Here is a 23,565-nt window from a genome sequence, read left to right as displayed (position 1 = left end):
AACGAGCTCGTGCAGAACGAATACTTGCGACATTAATGGTCGCAAGCCGTATTGGAGAGGGTACCGCCATCAAAATGATTGAAAGGGTCACGTTCTCCTTCATACTACAAACACCAAAACATATTTACATATTTACACTCCCTCCTCCTCCTCTGAGTCCGAGGAGGAGGAGAGGACACCAAACGGGTTCCCCAGGGACACCCCACTTCGTGCCCCTGGGGGAACCCCACCCTTCACAAGGGACCTCCCGCCCCCAGATTTCACAGCCTTCCCCTTCTTCCTGCGTCTCACCTGCTCCCACTCCTGCCATCTCTCTGAGGTGACTACGCCACCCCCCTCCTCGGACCCGCTGCTCGAGATTTCCCTCTTAGATGAGGCTCGAGCAGCTTCCGTCTCCATGGCCACAAGGCCAGAGGAGACTTTGGGTCCAGAAGGGGGGGGGATGGGAGAGGCAGGAGGGGGGCCAGAGACAGGGGGGGGGACAGAAAGGGGATCGGCAGAAGAAGGGGGAGGGGGGGGACGGGACTTGGGAGGGGGGGGACGAGGGGGGGGGGGACGGGGATGGGAAGATGAGGGGGGGCTGCATGGGGAGGCAGATAGAACAGGTGGAGGGGGGGGGATCGGCCCTGCAACTAAAGGAGGGGAAAGCCGGGGCCCCGGACCCTCAGGCCCGGGACCCCCAGGCCTCCCCGACTCCTCCCCACCGGCTTCGCCTTCCGGAGGATCGGGAGCCTCCTGGCCAACTGAGCCCGTATCTCCCGGGGGGGGAGCCCCTCGCCCACGCCTGCTCCGCCTTCTTTGAGGCTGTGGGCCTGTTGGTCCCTCCGGAGGGGCATTAGGGGCCCCAGGATCCCCACCCCCCCGGCCATCACTCGCCGGGGGGGCTTCGGCCGCTCCCGGCCCGGGAGGTCCCCCCCCTGAGAAAGAACCCCGATATGCTTTGGGGCACCGACTGAATGGGTGCCCCATCTCACCACACAAATTGCAGCATATCTTCCCACATGAGTCGGACTGGTGGCCAAACTCGTGGCACCGGCCACATCTGACCACCGTGCAGTCCGAGCTCATGTGGGTCGGGCTGCCGCACTTGAAGCAACGACGGGGCTGTCCCGGGTAGAAGGCCAGGATCCGGTCTCTGCCCAGGAAGGCGCTGCCAGGGAGGTGGGCAACACTGTTGCCCTCCCTCTTAAGCCGGATCCTGGCCAACCAAGCCCCGGTCCAGACCCCGCGCTCATCGAGGTTCTTTCTCAGGGGGGTTTGCAACTGCCCGTACCTCCCAAGCCAGGTGGCAATGTCCTCCGGAGGGAGCGACTCATTCCTCACCAGGATGGTGATGTTCTTTACCTCCTCCTGCCTGGAGATGGGAATGAGCCCGTACTTCTTCCAAGGGTCAACGCCCCTCACCAGCCCAAAGCTGGTGATGAAGCGTTCCATACACACGGGAGTGACAAAACTGATGTCAAACTCCCGTGTGTTGGTGGGGTGGATGACAGCAAAAAGGTCACCCACCCCAAAACCCAAGGAGAGTACCAGGTCCACCACCTCCCCTCGGGCGGGGCAGGGGTCCGGACCCTCGTACCGAAGCTGGACAACATTCCTACGCCTCCTCTCTGGACCACCTGTACCCCTCGTCCACGCCGACCCCTGCGTCCTCTCCTGGTCAGCAGGGGGGGCGCGGAAATTCTGGGCGCCAAACCGGCTGTACAGGTGGTCCAGAGGGGCACGAGAGCCCGCCACCTGGGCGAAAGAGCGACCCCCCTTTAGGGCAGATAATAAGTTGGCCTCCGGAGACCCCCGAAAGATGTTCTCCGGAAGCGGGGCACCCCCCTCAGCACCCCCAGAAGTGGGGGGGAACGGGGGGGCCCCCATCCCTGCCGGTGGTGTTGCACCCACCCCCACTGAACTACCCTGACCCCCCTGACCCACCACCCTTGGCCTGACTACAGGCCCCTCCCCCCCTGGGGCCACAGCAGAGGGGGGTACCTCCCCCACCAAACTCCCCCAACCAGACCCCTCTGCGACCTCACCAGCCCCTTGGGACTCAACCCGTATTGGGGGGATGCCCCCCTGGGACCCCTCCAACTGCCGGATAAAGTCATAAGCTGCACAGTCCACCGGGAGGGGTCCCACCTGACATTCCCCCCACCCCGCCTGTCCTGCAGGGAGCCCCTCGGGGCTTGTGGTAATGTCCATGGGGACCTGGGGGGGTGGCAGCTTACCGTCCATGTTACCGTCCATATTACCGTCCATGCTGTCCATTACTTGCCGGGGGTGCCTGGAGGTGCCTGCTGCAGCATCCGGGACTAGGCACCCCCGCACCCCCGGCCTCTCATCCCCCAGGTCCTCCAAGCCGGTGACACCAGCCGCAGATTCGCAGGGGGGCAGTTCTGATCGTGGGGGGTCACTTCCGGTCGCGGGGGGTGCACTTCCGGTCGCGGGGGGTGCACTTCCGGTCGCGGGGGGTGCACTTCCGGTCGCGGGGGGTGCACTTCCGGTTCGCGGGGGGTGCACTTCCGGTTCGCGGGCGGTCACTTCCGGGTCCCGAGCACTGGATGGGAGCTGGCCACATCCCCCTTCCCTGAAAAGGGGTTGGTTCCCACTGGGGAATGTGGCCTCAGCTGCTCCTCCCCCAGCAGCCGGCGCCATCTTGGTCACACTACACACCAGCTGTTTGCCTGAAGCTGACTTTGTTATTATACCTCCACCATGTACCTGCCTCTCTCCCGGTGACATAGCAGCTGCAGGAGCAGTCCCTGACACTTTCACTGCCAGATCATCCCGCTCTACTGCACGCTGAGGGGTCATGGAGGCCGGCACATGGTGGGCCCCAGCTGTGGCAGCGTGACCATCCTGAGGGAGCCTGGGCATGCTGACCCGAAGACACCGGGGGGGTACCTCTGGCGGCGCCTGGGCCCTGCGGCCTCCTGGATCACTGGGCTCCCCTGTCATAGCCAACCCCCCAGCCCCTTTTTTCACGGACCGAGGGATCGGCTCTCGGGAGCCCTCCCCAGGTTTTATGGCCTTACTGGGCCCTGCACCACCAGAGCTTCCACCCCCCCCACTACACCCAGGCTCTCCTGACTTCCCCGGCTGCTTGGAGGGTTGGGACCCCGACCGCCCGCTGCTCCTCCTTGCCGTCTGACTTCCTGATTGGTTGGCCTGCTGGAGGGTCTTCCTGAGCTCCTCAAGGAAAGCAACTTCTCCAGCCCCACGTTCACAAAATCCCCCAATATAGTCCCAAATTTCCTTCACCTGCAGCCGGTGGGTGTTAATGGCCTCCCTGTACTCCGACCTCTTACTGCTGGAGCACCTGTCCCTCTTGTCCCTCAGGCCTGCGAGAGCTGACATTTTTTCCACGCAGGCCTGGGCTATCCTAACCAGCAGGGACTTGATCTTATCACACCTCTTCCTGGCTTTGGCCTCAGTCTCACCTGGTAGTGTGGTGGTCCAGTCCGAGAGACCCTGCTGGGTGCCCAGGAAGAGGCGGTCATCCCTGCTGATCTTCGTCTGGCTGGAGGAGGGCAGGTGCTGCTGGTTACTTCGGAGGCCGGATGCTGGTCCTTCACCTGGGCTGAGGGAGGCCATCCCTCCCCTCTTCCGGGGCCAGGGGCTGGGGCTGGGGGCTGGGGCTGGAGGCTGGTCCTGGTGGCTGGTCTCTGGAACACAGGAGCTCTGGAAGACAGGTCTTCTCTCTACTCCAGCAGGAAGTGGAATGACCAAACTGGGAGGAGCTGGAAGCTTTTGGGTCTGGAGTTCCCCTTCATGAACAGCGATCTGTCATTTACACATGTCAGTCCCCCCCCCCCTACAGTTAGAACACACCCAGGGAACATATTTAACCCCTCCCTCGCACCTAGTGTTAACCCCTTCCCTGCCAGTGGCATTTTTTGAGTAAGCAATGCATTTTTTACAGCACTGATCGCTAGAAAAATGCCAATGGTTCCAAAAAAGTGTTCGATGTGTCCGCCATAATGTCGCAGTACCGATAAAAATCGCTGATCGCCCCAATAACTAGTTAAAACAACCAAAAAAAAAATTTTGTAGACGCTATAACTTTTGCAAAAACCAAACACTAAACGCTATTTGCGATTTTTTGGAACCAAAAAGATGTAGAATACGTATCGGCCTAAACTGAGGGGTTTTTTAGTTTTTTGAATATATATTTTTGGGGATATTTATTATAGCAAAAAGTAAAAATAATTTTTACATATGTGGGCGGGACTTACGCAAGTCCCTCCCACATATATAAACATCGTTCAAACCACACATGTGAGGTATTGACGCGTGCGTTAGAGCGAGAGCAATACTTTTACCACTAGAACTTCTTTGTAACTATAAACTGGTAACCTGGAAAAAAAAGAAAAAGGTTGCCTATGGGGATATTCACGGAATTCATTTTGGCCCCATTGCAGGAGTGTTTCCAATAGTAAAGCGTGACATGTAAGGTATCTATTTACTCAGTGTAACATCATCTTTCACATTATCCCCAAAAATTGGGCTCACTTTTGTGTTTTGTTAATTTTTAACCACTTGAGCCCGGACCATATTTCTGGTCAATGACCGGGCAAGTTTTTGTGATTCGGCACGGCGTCGCTTTAACTGACAATTGCGCAGTCGTGCGACGTGGCTCCCAAACAAAATTGGCAACCTTTTTTTTCACACAAATAGATTATTAAATGTGCGTGTTTACTTCTGTCTTTAACACCTCCCCTTCAGGCTGGAAAGCATCAGATCAGGGGAAACAAAAAAAAAAAAGCTCTCATTCCATTGCAGCTTGGTTCCTACATGTGTGATGAACTGAGCATGCTCAAACACTTAGAAAAAAAATATCCTTTCTTTTTAAAAGGTGAAAAACACTCATTGGATGCTCATAGAGCGTGGTTTGGATTAATTGCAGGTGTGCCCAATTACAAGCTCACCCAAACTAGAGACTGCAATTTGTTCATGTGATTTCAATTGCTTCATTACTAGCACTGTTATAAAAAGCTTGGATCGATCAGTCCTCAGCTGCCCTCAGAAGGGGCAGGCTGGCAGAAATGCTGTTGCTAAACACAAATGTGGTTTGTTGCATGGGTTTTGTTTTATTTTGCCAATGGTTTTGGTTTATTTTTAAATGATGTTCACTTTGATGTATTTGTCTATGTGGCCTTATTTTATGAAAAATGTGTAAAGCTATGGTTATTTAGAATTTTGAAATGTATTTTTGTTTGTTTGTCTTTTTTTGCTTTCCTTGTTTTGTTGACCAATAAAAATTACTTTAAAATTGTTAAGTTTGTCTTTTGTTACTTTTTCATGCTACATATGTTGACAGCTGCAGCTGAACTAGGTTTGGGCCTAACAAATTATGTGTGATTTTTGTCTAAGCTTCTTTCCTGGTGTGTAATCATGAAATGTTTGCCATGTTTATTCGCCCTGACTTTAAAGACAAAAACTGGTAAGTATTTTATTTATTCTGCAGTGGTCCTCAGCCCTCAAGTACCCCCGACAGGACATGTTTTGGGGATTTCTCTTATCAAGAATTGCTGTCCAGACTGTATTTTAAAGCACATGTGCAAGATGAAGGAAAACCTGCAAACATGGCCTGTGGGGGGGGTTTGCTATTGGTGGACAGGCTTGACGTGCTGATTTACAGCACTGTGCTTAAATCTAGCGCAAGGCAATCCTATTCAAATTGTGGGTGTTTGAGGGAAGCCAAGTGAGTGTTAGAACCCCTGCTTTGTGTTTTTTTATTTTTGTGTTGAGATTTGTGTCCCTTTTCTTAAAATTGGCTTCACTTCCTGTCACACAGCTGAACAGGAAGTGAGGTTAAAACCCTACCAGTGTCATTTCTTGGGCACACAGGTCAATCTAGTGTCCCCATTAAGCAAATTGCACTCCAGCACTGCTGTGTACACCCCAAATCATGGGTCTTCAAACTACGGCCCTCCAGTTGTTCAGGAACTACAATTCCCATCATGCCTAGTCATGTCTGTGAATGTCAGTGCATTACAAGGCCTCATGGGATGTGTAGTTCTAAAACAGCTGGAGGGCCGTAGTTTGAGGATCCCTGCCCCAAATGATTATTTAGTTTGGGGTTTAGTAAAGGCAAAGCCACTCTGCAGTACAAGCATAGTTGCTGAAAATCAGAGAGGAAGCACTGATGGTTTTAACATCCAATCCTGTAGAAGCAAAGTTGTTTTGTTTTCTTTCTTCCTTGCTTTGCACTTGTAGTGCAAAGTGGATTTGCCTTTAGTCAATGGACCCCAAAGTCCAAGATCCCTAATAATTTGGGGTGTACACAGCAAAATGCTAGAGTGCAATTTACATAATGGGAAACTATTTAGCTTGATCTGTGTCCCCAAGAAAAGATATTAGTAAGGTTTTACCCTCACTTCCTGTTTGGCTATGTGACAGGAAGTGAATGAATTAGAAAGGGTGAAGACACCTCACAAATGTTGTCACTATCAGGGGTGCAGACATCCCCAAAAAATGAGCAGATAATACTTATTTGCAAATTAATAATTTTTTAGTTAACATTGGGTGGGGTGCTCTAACGCACACATTCCTACATATTAGCAACGCTCTATCCTGGCCTATTGGCATGGTTATATTTTTTGGGGCTCTCAATAAAACTCTATGAAATTTGTGCTTAAACTAGAACCAGGGGCGGACTGACAACTCATGTGGCCCCTGGGCAATAGAAGATTATGGGGCCCCTCTGGCTTACAGATGACCACCACGCCAGGAGGTAGTGCAGAGGCGGGCAGCTAAAATCTTGGGATATTCACATTAAAAGCATGTCATTTTCGGACATATCAGGGACAGATCTAAAAAAAACACAGATTTTTACATACTGTCCCTGGTTTTACTGAGCCTGGCAACCCGGATGGGGCCCCCTAGTGGCATGGGGCCCTTGGGCAGTGCCCGAGTGACTCAATGGTCAGTCCGCCCCTGACAAGAACTATAATCAACAAGTTTTATTTTCTTTAATTTTGGATAGAGTGAGGGAGGGTTATAGGCCCTGTCAGTTTATTTTGTATTATCTGTGTCCAATTGGGGAGATTTGCCTTCACTTCCTGCCCCATAGCCAAACAGGAAGTGAGAGAAAAACTATGCAAATTAACCACTTCCCGCCCAGCCTATGGCCGATTTACGTCCGGGAAGTGGTTACACAATCCTGACAGGACGTCCTGCAGGATTTCATGCCGCACGCGCCTGTGGGGGCACGCAGTGCGGCGATCGGTGATGCGGGGTGTCAGTCTGATCTCGGTAAAGAGTCTCTCACGGAGACGGAGACTCTTTACCACGTGATCAGCCGTGTCCAATCACGGCTGATCACGATGTAAACAGGAAGAGCCATCGATGGCTCTTCCTCACTCGCGTCTGACAGACGCGAGTATAGGAGAGCCGATCGGCGGCTCTCCTGACAGGGGGCGTTCGCGCTGATTGTTTATCAGCGCAGCCCCCCCTCGGATCACCACACTGGACCACCAGGGATGCCCACCCTGGACCACCAGGGTGTGCAAAAACAAAAAAAATATAGAACAAAAAAACAAAAAGCAATAAGAAAAAAGATGCCAATCAGTGCCCACAAATGGGCACTGACTGGGAAAATCAGTGCCACCCCACAGTGTCCATCAGTGCCACCCCACAGTGCCCATCCATGCACAGTGCCCACCTATCAGTGCCCACCTGTGCCACCCATAAGTATCCATCAGTGCCACCCATAAGTGCCGCCCATCTGTGCCGCCCATGAGTGCCTATCAGTGCCGCCTATGAGTGCCCATCAGTGCCGCATAGGAGCGCCGCCAATCAATGCCACCTCATCTGTGCCGTCAGTACTACCTCATCGATGTCCATCAGTGCCATCTCATCGGTGCCCATCAGTGCCGCCATATCAGTGCCCGTAATTGAAAGAGAAAAACTTATTTACAAAAAAATTTACCTAAAAAAATAAAAACTTTTTTTTGTTTCAAAATTTGCAGTCTTTTTTTAGTTGTTGCGCAAAAAAAAAAAACGCAGAGGTGATCAAATAACAACAAAAGAAAGCTCTATTTGTGGGGAAAAAAGGACGCCAATTTTGTTTGGGTACAGTGTTGTATGACCGCGCAATTGCCATTCAAAGTGCGACAGTGTTGAAAGCTGAAAATTGGCTTGGCGGGAAGGTGCGTAAGTGCCTGGTATGGAAGTGGTTAAGGGAATCCAGTGCCCCCCCAGAACTAGTGTGTGGGTCCCCTGAAAATTACTGGGCGGGGTTATACAAAAACAGGGTGTGACCTTGACAGGAAGGGGTGGGTCATTTTTCTATTAGGAGGTGCAGATATGTAGTCAGGCCTAGGGCAGAACCAAACCTAAATATACTACTGCATATTAGGGCTTATTTAGACCGGAACCGATTTACAGCGTGTTTTTATATTGTGGGAGGAAACCCACGCAGGCACAGGGAGAACATGCAAACTCCATGCAGATGCTGTCACGGGCGGGATTCGAACCAACGACTCTTTTGCTGCTAGGTCAAAGTGCTATACACTACACCACTGTGGTGAACGAACATGATTGCAGCTGAAAGCATGAGAACTTTTATTTTTTTTTTCAATACCATGCTTTCCAGCCTTATTGACCCCGCCTCTCTCCATAAAGAGGACCTGTCACACACTAGTCCTATTACAAGGGATGTTTACATTCCTTGTAATAGGAAGAAAACTGATCATTTTTTTTTTTTTTTTTTATTTCAGTGTAAAACATTATAAAACTAAATAAAAATAAATAAGAAAACCCCAAAAAAAATTTTTAAAGCGCCCCGTCCCGACGAGCTCGCGCACAGAAGCAAACGCATACGCGAGTAGCGCCCGCATATGAAAACGGTATTCAAACCACACAAGTCAGGTATCGCCGCGATCGTTAGAGTGAGAGCAATAATTCTAGCCCTAGACCTACTCTGCAACTCAAAAAATGCAACCTGTAGAATTTTTTAAACGTCGCCTATCGAGATTTTTAAAGGGTAAAAGTTTGATGCCATGCCACGAGCGGGCGCAATTTTTAAGCGTGACATGTTGGGTATCATTTTACTCGGCGTAACATTATCTTTCACAATATATAAAAAAATTGGGCAAAATGTATTGTTGTCTTATTTTTTAATTCAAAAAAGTGATTTTTATCCAAAAAAAGTGCGCTTGTAAGACCGCTGCGCAAATACGGTGTGACAAAAAGTATTGCAATGACTGCCATTTTATTCCCTAGGATGTCTGCTAAAAAAAAATATATAATGTTTGGGGGTTCTGATTAATTTTCTAGCCAAAAAATTGTGATTTTCACATGAAGGAGAGAAGTGCCAGAATTAACCCGGTGGGCAAGTGGTTAAAGTACTCATGGCTATAAAGAATAGAGTCATTGCTCATTAAAAAAAAAAAAAAAAAAAGGGGGTCCCTCCAAATTAAATTACCAGGCCCTTCAGGTCTGGAATGGATATTAAGGGGAACCCCCCCGCAAAAAAACCCCCAAAAAATGGCGTGGGGTCCCCCCAAATATCCATACCAGACCCTTCAGGTCTGGTGTGGATTTTAAGGGGAACTCCACCCCAAATTGAAAAAAAAAATGGCGTGGAGTCCCCCTAAAAATCCACACCAGACCCTTATCCGAGCACGTTGACCTGGCCGGCCGCAGAAAAGAGGGGGGGACAGAGTGCGGCCCCCCCCCTCTCCTGAACCGCACCAGGCCACATGCCCTCAACATGGGGAGGATGTCCCCATGTTGATGGGGACAAGGGTCTCATCCCCACAACCCTTGCCCGGTGGTTGTGGGGGTATGCGGGCGGGGGGCTTATCAGAATCTGGAAGACCCCTTTAACAAAGGGGACCCCCAGATCCTGGCCCCCCCCCCTATGTGAAATGGTAATGGGGTACATTGTACCTCTACCATTTCACCCCAAAAAAAATGTCAAAGTGTTAAAAATGACAGTAGCCGGTTTTTGACAAATCTTTTAATAAAATCTTCTTTTCTTCTTTCCTTCGGGTTTCTTCCGCTGCTTCTTTCTTCTCGTCCACATCTTGCCCGACGTGTTCTTCTATCTTCTCCGTCCGTCCTTCAGCCTTCTGGTCCCGCATCTTGCCCGTTGTCTTGTCCTGTCTTCTTCTCCGTCCGCCTCCTCGTCCGCATATTGGGTCTTCTGCGGTGTTCTTCTCGTCCCCGGACCCAGCGTTTGAATTTGATTTGGCCGCCGTTTTCCCGCTCCTGGGACCCGCCCCCCTCTGACGCCACAAGTAAACTCCTTAGAAGGTCATGTGCGTCAGAGGGGGGCGGGGTCACATGAGTGTGACACGGCGGGAACTTCTTCTCCGGGCGGCGCGATTGAAATTGAATTCCCCCGCTGTGTGACGCTCTGCGACCCCGCCCCCCTCTGACGCACATGACCTTCTAAGGAGTTTACTTGTGGCGTCAGAGGGGGGCGGGGTCACATGAGTGTGACACGGCGGGAACTTCTTCTCCGGGCGGCGCGATTGAAATTGAATTCCCCCGCTGTGTGACGCTCTGCGACCCCGCCCCCCTCTGACGCACATGACCTTCTAAGGAGTTTACTTGTGGCGTCAGAGGGGGGCGGGTCCCAGGAGCGGGAAAACGGCGGCCAAATCAAATTCAAACGCTGGGTCCGGGGACGAGAAGGCGGCGGACCGAGAAGAAGACCGCAGAAGACCCAAGATGCGGACGAGGAGGCGGACGGAGAAGAAGACAGGACAAGACAACGGGCAAGATGCGTGACCAGAAGGCTGAAGGACGGACGGAGAAGATAGAAGAACACGTCGGGCAAGATGTGGACGAGAAGAAAGAAGCAGCGGAAGAAACCCGAAGGAAAGAAGAAAAGAAGATTTTATTAAAAGATTTGTCAAAAACCGGCTACTGTCATTTTTAACACTTTGACATTTTTTTTGGGGTGAAATGGTAGAGGTACAATGTACCCCATTACCATTTCACACAGGGGGGGGGTCAGGATCTGGGGGTCCCCTTTGTTAAAGGGGTCTTCCAGATTCTGATAAACCTCCCGCCCGCATACCCCCACAACCACCGGGCAAGGGTTGTGGGGATGAGACCCTTGTCCCCATCAACATGGGGACATCCTCCCCATGTTGAGGGCATGTGGCCTGGTGCGGTTCAGGAGAGAGGGGGGGCCGCACTCTGTCCCCCCCTCTTTTCTGCGGCCGGCCAGGTCAACGTGCTCGGATAAGGGTCTGGTGTGGATTTTTAGGGGGACTCCACGCCATTTTTTTTTTCAATTTGGGGTGGAGTTCCCCTTAAAATCCACACCAGACCTGAAGGGTCTGGAATGGATATTTGCCGGGAACCGCACGTCTTTTTTTTTTTTGGTTTTTACGGCGGGGTTCCCCTTAATATCCATTCCAGACCTGAAGGGCCTGGTAATTTAATTTGGGGGAACCCCTACACATTTTTTTGTTTGTTTTATGAATGAATCCCTTTAGAATTGTCAGAGCCGACAATTCATTATAGCCGCGTGTGAATTTTTAAATGACTTTTTTCCTTCTGAATGTCATTTTGTGCAGGGGGAGTTCTAAGTGCGGGAAAAATGCGCTATTTCACATGCTGACATTACACCCCCCCTAGGTACGAAATTTAAAGGAATATTTCACTTTTATTGTTTCACTTTAAGAATTATTAATTTCACTGCTCCCGAAAAAACGGCCGTTTTAAAAAATAAAAAAAGCATTGATACATGTTCCCTGGGGCAGGACTGAGGTCCCCAAACACTTTTTAGGACAAAACTTGCAGATTAGCCTTTAAAATGAACACTTTTGATTTCTCCCATAGACTTCTATAGGGAGTTCGGCGCGGCTTTACATATTAGTTTCAATGCGCCGGCTGCTACGCTGGTTCATGCGCCCAATTAAGCCTCCACCCGGAGTACTAATTAACGCATGAACCAGCGCAGTGCACAGAGCATAGTAAATCAGGCCCAATATGGTATAGCCATCAGGGCCTGGACTTTTACTTGAAGCTGAGCCAGCTAGGGCTAGATTGATCTCCTTTTCCGATATTGATCTGTCCAACACTGATGCATCACTTCTACTTATTTTTGGCAGCCCCGCTTCCTTCAGGAAATTCGCGATTTTATTTATTTTTTCCCCTTTCTGCCCATTCTTTTGTTCCACCGAATAAAGTTTATTGTAGTATACCCTGAAGGTTTCTGCTATATCCTTTGTTGTATGTATCATCTCTCCTTTTTAATTTTTAATTTTGTCTATATAATTTTTTGATTTCTTTTTCTGCACCATTCTTGCTAGATGTTTATTTGTTTTGTTCCCCCACATATATCTTTCCCTAGCCATTAGGTTAAATTCCCTTCTGGTTTCTTGATCCATAAGTTCTTTTAGTTCGTTTCGTTTATTAACGTTCAAATAAAGGTCTCGTTGTTTTCCCATTTTCTTATGTTCTTGTTCTAGCAGGAAGATCTCTTCTATCAATTTTTCTTTTTTGCTATTTTTTTCTTTTTTTTCCCTTGCACCCTCCGAGATCAGGGTCCCTCTTATCACTGCCTTGTGTGCGTCCCATAATGTTGCTACCGAAACTTCATCGGACTCGTTTAACCTGAAATACTCTTCCGGCTCCTTTTTAACCCTTGTTAGACTGGTCTCGTCTATCAGCAGATGTTCGTTTAGCCTCCAGTTTTGCTCGGGCCTCTGGTTTCCTGGGATGTCAATTATAATACTGACCGGGGCATGGTCGGAGATTGTCATGGTTTCTATTTTCGTCTCTACCACTATATCTAAAGTCCTATGGTCCACCAGTATGTGGTCGATCCTTGAATAAGTCCCATGCACCGGGGAATAAAATGTATAGTCACGTTGGTCTGGGTTAAAGACTCTCCAGGCATCGATCAATTGGCTCCTGTATAGAGTATCCCTTAGCTTTCTTAACTGTACACTCTTAACGCCCGGTGTCTGGGACGTCTTATCTATTTTTGGGTTTATGCATAGGTTGAAATCTCCTCCCATAATTATTCTCCCCCTCCTGAAGTCTGTTAACTTCCCTAATATTCCCAAAAGGAATTTTATCGGTAGGGCGTTTGGGGCATAAACATTTACTAGAGTACACTCTAGTCCTTCCAATTTTCCCCTTAAGAAGATGAATCTCCCATCCGGATCTGTCAGTCTATCGGTTAATTCAAACCGTATCCTTTTTGAGATTCCAATTGCAATCCCTCTGGCTCTTTTGGAAATAGTATCTCCATAGTACCAGGTAGGGAAGTCTGGGGCATATAGTCGGACATTCGATCCTAGTGTAATATGGGTTTCCTGTAGGAAGGAGATGTCTGCTTTATATCCTTTCAATTCCTTAAGCACCTTGTGTCTCTTGGTTGGGCTGTTGAGACCTTTCACATTGTATGATATACATTTAATCTGTGGCATCTTTGATTTTTCCCTTTTTCTTTTTTCTGATTATTTTGGTGAGATAGGCCCTAACCTCCCCCCACCCTCCTCACCCCCCTCCTCCCCCTACCTCCCCTTTAGGCCAATTAATGACCTCTGAGCCATCCTCCATGTCTGGCTCAGTTCTCTCTAGGTGGGGTCCTGGAGTTGCCTCCCCCCCAGTCTGATCATCGGACTGGTGGGGGGGGGATGGGCAAATCCACCACCACCAAAAAGCACCGAGAGGGAAACAAACAAAAAGGAAAGAAAAGGGAGCACAGTTATAACTATACATCAAGAAATAGCTCTTCTTTTCCTCCTTATCCCCTACTTCTCTATCCCCATCCGGGCAAGTCAGGTATCTGCATGTCTAATTTTTTACAGAACTCTTCCAGGTCTTCCGGGAATCTCAATGTTGCAGATCTCCCGTCTTTTGTCCCGATTAGGCAAGCCGGGAACCCCCAATTGTATTTAATATTCAGGTCTGTCATCTGTTTTAGTAATGGTTTTAACGCTCGTCTCCTTGCCAAAGTCTCTGGTGATAGATCCGTAAATATCTGGATCTCTGTCCCTTCAAGGACTATCAGGGATTGTCCCCTTAGTTTCTTCCAAACTATTTCTTTGTCCTCATATAGTCGGAACCTGATTATAACATCTCTTATTCGCTCCGAGCTCACTCTTTGCGGGTTCCCTACTCTGTGTACTCTTTCGATCCTTTTTTGATCTTCTGCAGGTCTTTCCAACAGGTGGTTGAATATCTTCTGCATTATTTTCCTGCGGTCTTCTCCCCTCTCCTCTGGTATTGACCTTATCCTCAAATTTTGTCTCCGGTTTCTATTTTCCTGGTCTTCTAATTTATAGAGGATAAGTCTCTGTTGTAATTGTGTCTGATCTATTTGATCCTTTAGTGCTTTTACTTCTTGTTCTTGCTTCTCTGTTCGTTCCTCTATTGTTTCAATTCTGGAGAACAGATGGCCCATATCTGTCCGGAAGTTCTGTATTTCACCCTTTATTTTACTCTTGATCGCTGTTTCCAGTCTTGACAGCATTTCTGCCATTTCTCCTTTTGATGGAGACTGCAAGTCTGTGCGTTGTTCCTCTGTCCTACTACTTTCGGGTCCGCGCTCTGTAGTGCCTTCCTCTCTAGACTCCATAGATGTATCACTGTTATTGCCCCCCTGGGGTTTCTTATTTTCCAGCTTCTTGTCTTTGTTTACTTGTTGTTGTTGCTTCGTTGTTCCCTGTGCGCCCTGTATTTGTGGGCTGTCTCCTTTAGTCATAAATGGTCTGATGGAACTTGTTGTAGTTGTGTTAAATGGGGTTTTCGGGGGTCCCCCCTTTGTAGACCTACTTGCCATTCTGTTCATGTTATTATTTTCCCTTCTCCTAATTCTTTTCCCCAGCTTGACCTCCTCCTGCCTCCTCTCCTAACACCACAACCCCCTTTCTGCGTTCGACCCGGCTCTCTCTCCCCTCCTTGATGCTGGACAATCTCGATGGAGTTGAGCTCCTCCCCCTTTCTGTTTATGTGGTAATATGAAAAAAACACAAAAAAGAAAAAAAAAACACAAAACAATATATGAAGTCCCGAGTTTTCAGAATAACCCTGTGTTGTTTGCTTATGGTGTTTTTTGTTATTGAGTGCTGATATCTCAGGGAAGGTCTTAGTTGATTTTCCCTTTGATCAAGAAATGTAAAAACGTCTCGGCAGGGTGACTCCTTTGTGCTTACAGTATAGACGGGGTTACCAGGGCAGTTTTTATTAATATATATTTTTTTCTTTTCTTTTTCCCCCTCCCACTGTATACTTCTTGGGGGCGTGTACGTGGTCAGCTCAAGATAATACACTATAGCAGGCAGCTGCCCGTACTGACAGTATGCTTCACAGTTTTCACCGTTTTACCCAAGCCAACTGCTTATCAGAGGATCACTCAGTCCTATTAATCCTCTGTTCCCTTCTACCAGATACCTCCGCCAGACAGTACCTGTCTCTCCGTATTGTCCCGTACCTTCCTCTAATGGCCCCCCTTTTTTTTTTTCTTGGACCTACGGTCAGTGTTCGGGTTTTAAAGTGAATCAGCAATTCAGTCGGCTGGGTAGATGGGGGTGTACCAGGCAGGCCGTCAGGGTTTCGTGTACACTGGGTCTCCACCCATGTTTAATAACTTTTCACTTTAACATACGCCAATGGATAGCCCCCCCCCAGATATCTCCTCAAAGGCACACGCTGCTGCTTTCTGTCCACCAAGGAGTGGGGACCCGGAAATGTCAGAGGGATATCTATGATATTTCCTATGTCTGTCTGGCCACTTATTTGCACCGTAAAGGGGATTTTTGTGTGTTTAGAGGGAGATGTCCCTTCATCATTCATATGGTCCCCTTAAATCAGCTGTTACCGTGCCCCGGGCTCTTTGGGTGAAACAGTCTAGCTTACTCAATTGACAGGTTATCAGTTAGCACTTTTCTTAGATTCAGAGTACATTACATCTCAATGGATTTGCAGAAGCTATTCAGAACTATACATTGGCAAGACCTTTAACAATACTTTAACCGCATTGACCATTTGACATTGACAGATACCTAATCTTCTCCCCTTGGGGGTCCTTTTTATTACGTCTACCTCCTTCTCCAGATACTTTGGGGACAGAGAGATAGCATAGACTAAATAACAAAAAAGAAAAACGACCTTATCTCTGGTGGTGGTGGTGGTAGAGCGGGTAGATGTATCTTCCCTCCTCTCTCACGTTCCTGCGAGTTCAGACCTCCGGCAGCGAGTTCCTCTCCTCCTCTACCGCTCGCCTCCGCCTCTTACCAGCTGTCGTTCCCTGCATGGCCACTCGTCATGGCGTGATGCGGATAGCGGCGGTTTGACCCATACGGAGAGCCGTCCCTGCCGCGCTGTAAAAGTCCCCAGAGGATTGGTTTCCCCGAGACGGCGTATGGTGTGCGGCGTGCATACGGGGGCTGCCGGCTCCACTTTTTTCCACATGAGCCCCTTCTAATCACAGTAAACAGTAAACACAGGGCTTCTTCACACAACACACTAGATCAATTACCCTTTCATACACAGCATTACTAGCAGGGAGAATTAACTGAAGCATATCCTTCACAATGGCCCCCCTTTTTCTCCCTGCTCCGGCAACCCGATTGGACCTTTCCTGGTCCAGTAGGGTTGACGGGTTCAGAGCTTTTAGTCCGAGGTTAACTCCGTTTGGCGTAACCGACCTCCCTTGGCAACAGCTTCCGACTCAGGTATGCCACCGGGTCGTCAGATCACACGCCGGTCAGTCCCCAAGTCTTTGTGTGATCTGCAGAGTCACCAGAAGTCAGTGTGAAGACGGCGAATGGGTCTGTGCGCCGCCGTCTAGGTGTCCCGCTATGGGAGGGGCAGGTTATGGCTCTGAAGTGACAATCACAGGAGATTCATAAAAATAAAAATTTATATTTGTTGAAATGCTGTAGCACTGGTGCTCAGAATCCGGGAGGAGGGGGTGGGTTGGATCAGTGCGCCATAGGGTCAGCCACCCCCTGCTCCCTCCGCAGCTGCCGGTTCTCCTCTTTGAGCTTCTCCAGCTCCATCTCCAGTTCATGGAGCTTGGGGGGGGTCGGCCTGCTGTGACCTCAGGCGGTTGTTCTCCTCCAGGCGGCTTATGCACTCCTCCAGCTCCATGTACTCACGGATCAGCTCCTGCTTGCTCATGTCCTGCAGGCTCTCCACATGGTCCTTCATCATCAGGAACTGGGTGGTGGTGTAAGGGGCCACCGGTGGGCCCTTGGCGAACATCTCGGCCCGCATCTGGGACGCCCGCTGCGACTCCCTCTCTTCCAGTCGCTTCTTCTCCTCCCAGGTCAACTTGTTATACGGCTTCCAGGACCTCTTCTTCTTGGAGGGTGGCCGGCGGTGCCTCTTTCTGCCCAGCTCCCTCCAGAGCCCCTCCGGCTCATGGCTGTCGCCCACCCGGCTGTCTCTTAATCCCCGGGCGGTTTTTCCGTTACCCATGACTAGCTGACAATGGTGTTCCCTGTTGTCTGTAATAACAGATTGTACCATGAGGGCTTCGTAAGGGGTGCCCAATGGTTTTTCCTGACCCAGCTCCTGGGGATCCCAAGCCGAGTCTACACAATGGGCTGCTGCTGGTGGGCGGTACCCAGGTTGAGACCAATTTGACCTGGTGTTGTCGTTCATGGGGCAATTCTGCTTGAAGTGACCCAGCTGTTTGCACCGGAAGCAGCGTTGTTCATTGTCCTCCTGGCGTGGATAGCGAGGGCTAGATGTCACCGGTCTGTTAGGAGGTTGGTATCTAGCGGCTGGTGGGTGTGAGGGCGCCGTTGGTCGTGGAGGTTGTACCCATGGTGTGACCTGGTTTGTCTTGCGAGTATCCGCATATTCATCCGCCAACTTTGCGGCCTCTGGTAGAGTCATGGGCCTGCGATCTCTCACCCAGTCTTTGACATCCGTCTGGATGTGATTGTAAAATTGCTCCAGGAGCATAAGTTGCAAAATGTCCTCTGCGGTGGTGGCCTGGCTGCTGTTTCACCCAGTTAGAGGCCGACAGGGATAACTGGCATGCCCATTCCACGTAAGAGTCTTTCGTGGTTTTGCGTGAGTCCCTGAACTTCTGTCGGTGGGACTCTGGGGTTACTGCATAACGAGCCAGGAGCACTTCTTTAACCCGGGCGTAGCTATGGATATCCTGATCTGGCACAGTCCGGAAAGCATCAGAAGCTTTGCCTGACAGTTTGCCTGACAATATTGAAACCCACTCTCCTCTAGCTATTCGGTGCAGGTTACATTGTCGCTCAAAATCTGCCAGGTAGTTATCAATTTCACAGTCTTTTTCATCAAAAGCTTTAAAAGCGCTAAACGGAATCTTCCTTGTGTCTGCTGTGCTGTACTCACTGTTCGGAGAATGTGCGGCTGCTTGTTGGATTGCTGCCAGTTTTAACTGTAGTTCTGCGTCTCTTATTTGTTTAGCCTCCTCTAGCTATGCCTTTGCTAACAGGTCCATCACTTTCAGCACCACATCCGCCGTTGGGTTTGGACCGAACCATGCTAGCTTCTCTCTCATTAGCTTGTTGGCTGGTGATTCCTCTTCCTGAATCACTGGTGTCTCCATCTCTTGTACTGCTGGCGTTGCTGCAACCAAGTTCTCCTGGTCTAGCTCCATTAATTCTGCTATGATGACCCGCTTGGTTTTGTTGCTAGCAATCCTTCCACGAACTTCCAGTAGTTCTTCCAGTGTCTGCTTGGAATCCGGGTGTAAAGGAGAGTAGAAGGGAAAATCCCGCTGCTGCCAACCAGTTGTGACGGAATTAAAATGATATCCCCGTCAAACATTCCCTTCTTCCCATAACGAAGATCACCCAATATTCCACGTGGAGGAATATTCCTGGAATCGCCCAATAAGCCACACATGAGGCCAAGCTTACTGCTGGAACAAGACACTTTAATGGCAGCATGCTGCTGGTATATATGCAGTTTACAAGCTAAATCCTCAATCAAAGAACAATGAAATCTCCACCCCCTTTCCACACACAGTGGGGGCTCTCATACAGATTATAGGCAGACACTTCGGCGCCGACTCTGAAGACACATTTCTTTAGATAATGACATCAGTGAAGGTAATTACTAGTTGTAACAGAATACGTTATCTAGACAGCTTGGCCCCGCATATAGAAGAGGTAATTACCACAATGAAGCAATCAGAATAATTAACATGAGCCCCTTCTAATCACAGTAAACAGTAAACACAGGGCTTCTTCACACAACACACTAGATCAATTACCCTTTCATACACAGCATTACTAGCAGGGAGAATTAACTGAAGCATATCCTTCACAATTGGGATATATGGATTTCTGTAAACTAGAGTTTTACTTCAACAATATGAAAAATCTGAATCCAATACAAACAAGAAAATAAATTTACAGTTACAAATTTAAAAGGATGCTTATAGGAAGAAATATGGAATTAGGTTCAGACAAAGACTCACATGGGTTGTGAACACTCTTGAAGATTACATGTTCTGCGAATAGGTTTTAGTTTCGGAATAGATTCACACATCTTCTTATTCACCATTTTGTGGTCCAATTTCCTTCGACAGCCATATTTTGTGAATTGATAGCCTACAAAACAGCATAGTTTTTACTTACAGAACTTGTGTATATTGAGAACATGACAAGGTATAAATTAACACTAAGTACAAAAAAGCCAGGGAAAAATTTGTTTGTGATTCTGGAAAAGGTATATAAAGGCCAAATCTTCTCCCAACATTGAACAAAACAATTGTAAAATTTCACATTACTACTACTGATTCTTTGCCTCTTTGCTGACACTGCCTGAAATGACTCATCTGCATATCCGACCAATGACGTTCCTGTGACACAGTAGTCCCAGCCATTCCCCCTGCGAGCAAATGCATTCCTGGAACCACAGGAGTGACTGTTTGTGATGGACCCCAGTACTCAAGAGGAGTATGTCCATCGTATAAGCTTCCCTTCAGGGCCTGTGAAAGGATTTTTGCCAACTCAGGCGAAGGTGCATTTTGCCGCCCCCCCCCCCCCCTCGCGCACACACACACATACACCATACATTATATATATATATATTGTAATGTTGGGGTGATTTAGCATCTGGGTAGAGCATACCAGTGAGCAGCAGAGTCCACGCCAGTTGAGCTTTTTAAGGGTTTGTTGACCCACTTTTATTAAAAGAAAGAAAAACGTCCATCCAGACTTTCCCACGCAGGGGGTTTCAAGTTTCTACAGCAATAAAGAAATGGTCAAACGAAAATGCCAAGCCACATGGCTCTCTTCAGAAATACAGCCCCCTAGGCTTACACTTCAGCCCTCTTGGCCACGTACCAAAGTACCTGTACAATCACTGTACCTTCTCTCAGCTTCTGTGCTGCTCAGCCCACAGCTTTGGGTCCTCTGTCTATACCATGCAGACATGCATGCTTCTCCCTTGCTTGCCTGGACTCCTCGGGAGGGTGGAGTCCAGAACACTGGTCTTGATTCTACTATAAGCCCAGGACCCACCTGCTCAATCAACCAGCCAGACTCCTGGCTGTTTCCAAAACCCGGTCCCAGGATTGGAGATTCCTGCCTATTGGAGAGTCCTGGGCGACCATTACCAGGACAGGGAACTGTACTATCACAATATATATATATCCACTTGCCCACCAGGTAAATTCTGGCACTTCTCTCCTTCATGTGAAAATCACAATTTTTTTGCTAGAAAATTAATCAGAACCCCCAAACATTATATATTTTTTTTAGCAGACATCCTAGGGAATAAAATGGCAGTCATTGCAATACTTTTTGTCACACCGTATTTGCGCAGCGGTCTTACAAGCGCACTTTTTTTGGATAAAAATCACTTTTTTGAATTAAAAAATAAGACAACAATACATTTTGCCCAATTTTTTTATATATTGTGAAAGATAATGTTACGCCGAGTAAAATGATACCCAACATGTCACGCTTAAAAATTGCGCCCGCTCGTGTCATGGCGTCAAACTTTTACCCTTAAAAATCTCGATAGGCGACGTTTAAAAAATTCTACAGGTTGCATTTTTTGAGTTGCAGAGTAGGTCTAGGGCTAGAATTATTGCTCTCACTCTAAGGATCGCGGCGATACCTCACTTGTGTGGTTTGAATACCGTTTTCATATGCGGGCGCTACTCGCGTATGCGTTTGCTTCTGCGCGCGAGCTCGTCGGGACGGGGCGCTTTAAAAAAAAATTTTTTGGTTTTCTTATTTATTTTTATTTAGTTTTATAATTTTTTACACTGAAAAAAAAAAAAAAAAAAAATTGATCACTTTTATTCCTATTACAAGGAATGTAAACATCCCTTGTAATAGAAAAAAGCATGACAGGTCCTCTTAAATATGAGATCTGGGGTCAAAAAGACCTCAGATCTCATAATTAGACTTAAATGCAAAAAAAAAAATTAAAAAAAAAAAATGTCATTTTTTCAAATGACAAAAAAAAAAATGTTTCTTTAAGAGGCTGGGCGGGACTGACGTTTTGACGTCACTTCCGCCCAGCAGAGCTAGGAGGACGGGTGAAGGAGATTTCTCCTTCAGTCCCGTCCCCGCTCAGCTGCCGGACACATCGGATCCCCTCCGCCGCTACCGACGGCTCCGTTAAGCGGCGGAGGGCGCGGGAGAGCGGCGGGAGGGGGGGGGCCCCTCTCCCGCCACCGATAACGGCGATCTCGCGGCGAATCCGCCGCGGAGACCGCCGTTATCGTGTACACCACCGCCCCCTGAAAAGATGAATATCTCGGTTGTGGCAGCAGCTGCTGCCGTTATCGAGATATTCAACTTTAAAAAGGAGGACGTCTTTTTGACATGGGGCGGTGGTCAAGAGGTTAAATATATATATATATATATATATCAGACCCCCCTCCACTAACTACAGACCCCCCTCCCGCAGTATGGATCCCCCTTACTAAGAACAGACCCCTCTTCCTCAGTACAGACCACCCTCTGTCAGTATAGACCCCACACTAAGTACAGACCACCCTCCGTTAGTGTAGACCCCCTCAGTGTAGAATCCCCCCTCTTAGTGCAGACCCCCCATCAGTATAGATATCCCCCTTTAGTTCAGACCCCCCATCAGTATAGATTTCCCCACTTTAGTGCAGATCCCCCACTAGTATAGAATCCCCCTTAGTGCAGACCCCCACAGTATAGACACCCCCCCATAGTGCAGACACCCCCATAAATATAGACATCCCCCTCAGTATAGACATCCCCCCTCGGTACAGACCCCTCCCTCCATGGCAGCCGACAGGGTATATCACGGGGCTCCAGCACACAGGGGGGTCCGGACAGCAGGGGGTTTGGAGTGGGGGGCAATTAAAGAGGAGGGGGGACAATTACAGAGATTGGGGGGGCAATTACAGAGGAGGGGAGGTACTTACAGAGATGGGTGCAAATACAGAGGAAGGGGGTGCAAATACAGAGGAGGAGGAGGGTGCAAATACAGAGATAAGGGGGCAATTAAAGGAGGGAGGTGAAAATACAGAGGAGGGGGGACAATCAGAGAAGAGGGGGGGTGAAAATACAGAGGAGGGGGGACAATTACAGAAGAGAGGGGTGAAAATACAGAGGAGGGGGGAATACAGAAGAGGGGGGGCAAATACAGAAGAGGGGGGTGAAAATACAGAGGAGGGGGGAATACAGAAGAGGGGGGACAATTTCAGAAGAGGGGGGTGAAAATACAGAGGAGGGGGGACAATTACAGAAGAGGGGGGTGAAAATACAGAGGAGGAAAGTAATGAAAATACAGAGGAGGAGGGGGGTGAAAATACAGAGGAGGAAAGTAATGAAAATACAGAGGAGGAGGGGTAGAAAATACAGAGGAGGAGGGGGAGAAAATACAGAGGAGGAGGGGAGAAAATACAGAGGAAGGGGAATACAGAGTCCAAACATAAGGGAGAGAGAGAGGTGACAGGCAGCTGCTGGTACGGAAGTTTTTAATAAAATAAATGCTTAAATACAATCCACTCACTCTTCATGTTAGAGCTGTATATGTCAGTCTGTGAAGTCGGCTGTCCCATTCTCCCCTCTGATCCACGCTGCTGTTATCAGTGAATCACTGGAGGAAACAGAGCAGCAGGAAACTCATGTGAACTGTCAGCCTCTGATGATGGAGGCGTGGTTAAGCCTCCGGAATGCTCTGATTGGTCACAGCAATCCCAGGCTGACAGCACATTGCAATTTTCCCGCGGCTCTGTATACTTGGCTTCTTCCAGTGATTCAATGATAACAGCAGCGTGGATCGGAGGGGATAATGGGACAGCCGACTTCACAGACTGACATGCTTACAGCTCTGACAAGAGTGAGTGGATTGTATTTAAACATTTATTTTATTAAAAACGTCCGCACCAGCAGCTGCCTGTCACTTCTCTCTCTCCCCCTTTTGATTGCTCTGTAATTGCTTCCCCCGCCCGCCGCTCCGATCCCCCTGCTGTCCGGGTCCCACTCTGTGCTGGGACTTAAAACGAGGGCGACGGTCATGGTAAATTTTCCGCCCTGGGCGGCGCTGGTGCCGTAAGGCAAGTGCACATGTTGCCTTGCACTAGCGCCGGCCCTGCTTCCCTTGCCCGATAACAGAATGATACAGGATCCCGCAACCCACCCAATCACTAGTCGGGAC

General features: G+C 48.9%; 1 protein-coding gene across 3 annotated transcripts in view; it reads right to left on the bottom strand.

Annotated features, from left to right (window-relative positions):
* The window catches only part of LOC120932444 (A disintegrin and metalloproteinase with thrombospondin motifs 2-like), a 1,658,079-nt gene that overhangs the window by 289,138 nt on the left and 1,345,376 nt on the right, over nt 1–23,565 (bottom strand). For all 3 annotated transcript variants that reach the window (XM_040344802.1, XM_040344801.1, XM_040344800.1), the window contains exon 18: nt 19,388–19,520. In XM_040344802.1, the coding sequence (XP_040200736.1) occupies nt 19,388–19,520 (133 nt within the window). The remainder of the gene's footprint in view (nt 1–19,387; nt 19,521–23,565) is intronic.

The sequence above is a fragment of the Rana temporaria genome, chromosome 3 (assembly GCF_905171775.1).
Source record: "Rana temporaria chromosome 3, aRanTem1.1, whole genome shotgun sequence".
Lineage (NCBI taxonomy): Eukaryota > Metazoa > Chordata > Amphibia > Anura > Ranidae > Rana > Rana temporaria.
Note: the sequence above shows the minus strand (reverse complement) of the source record. Positions and strands in the feature narration are given on the sequence as shown.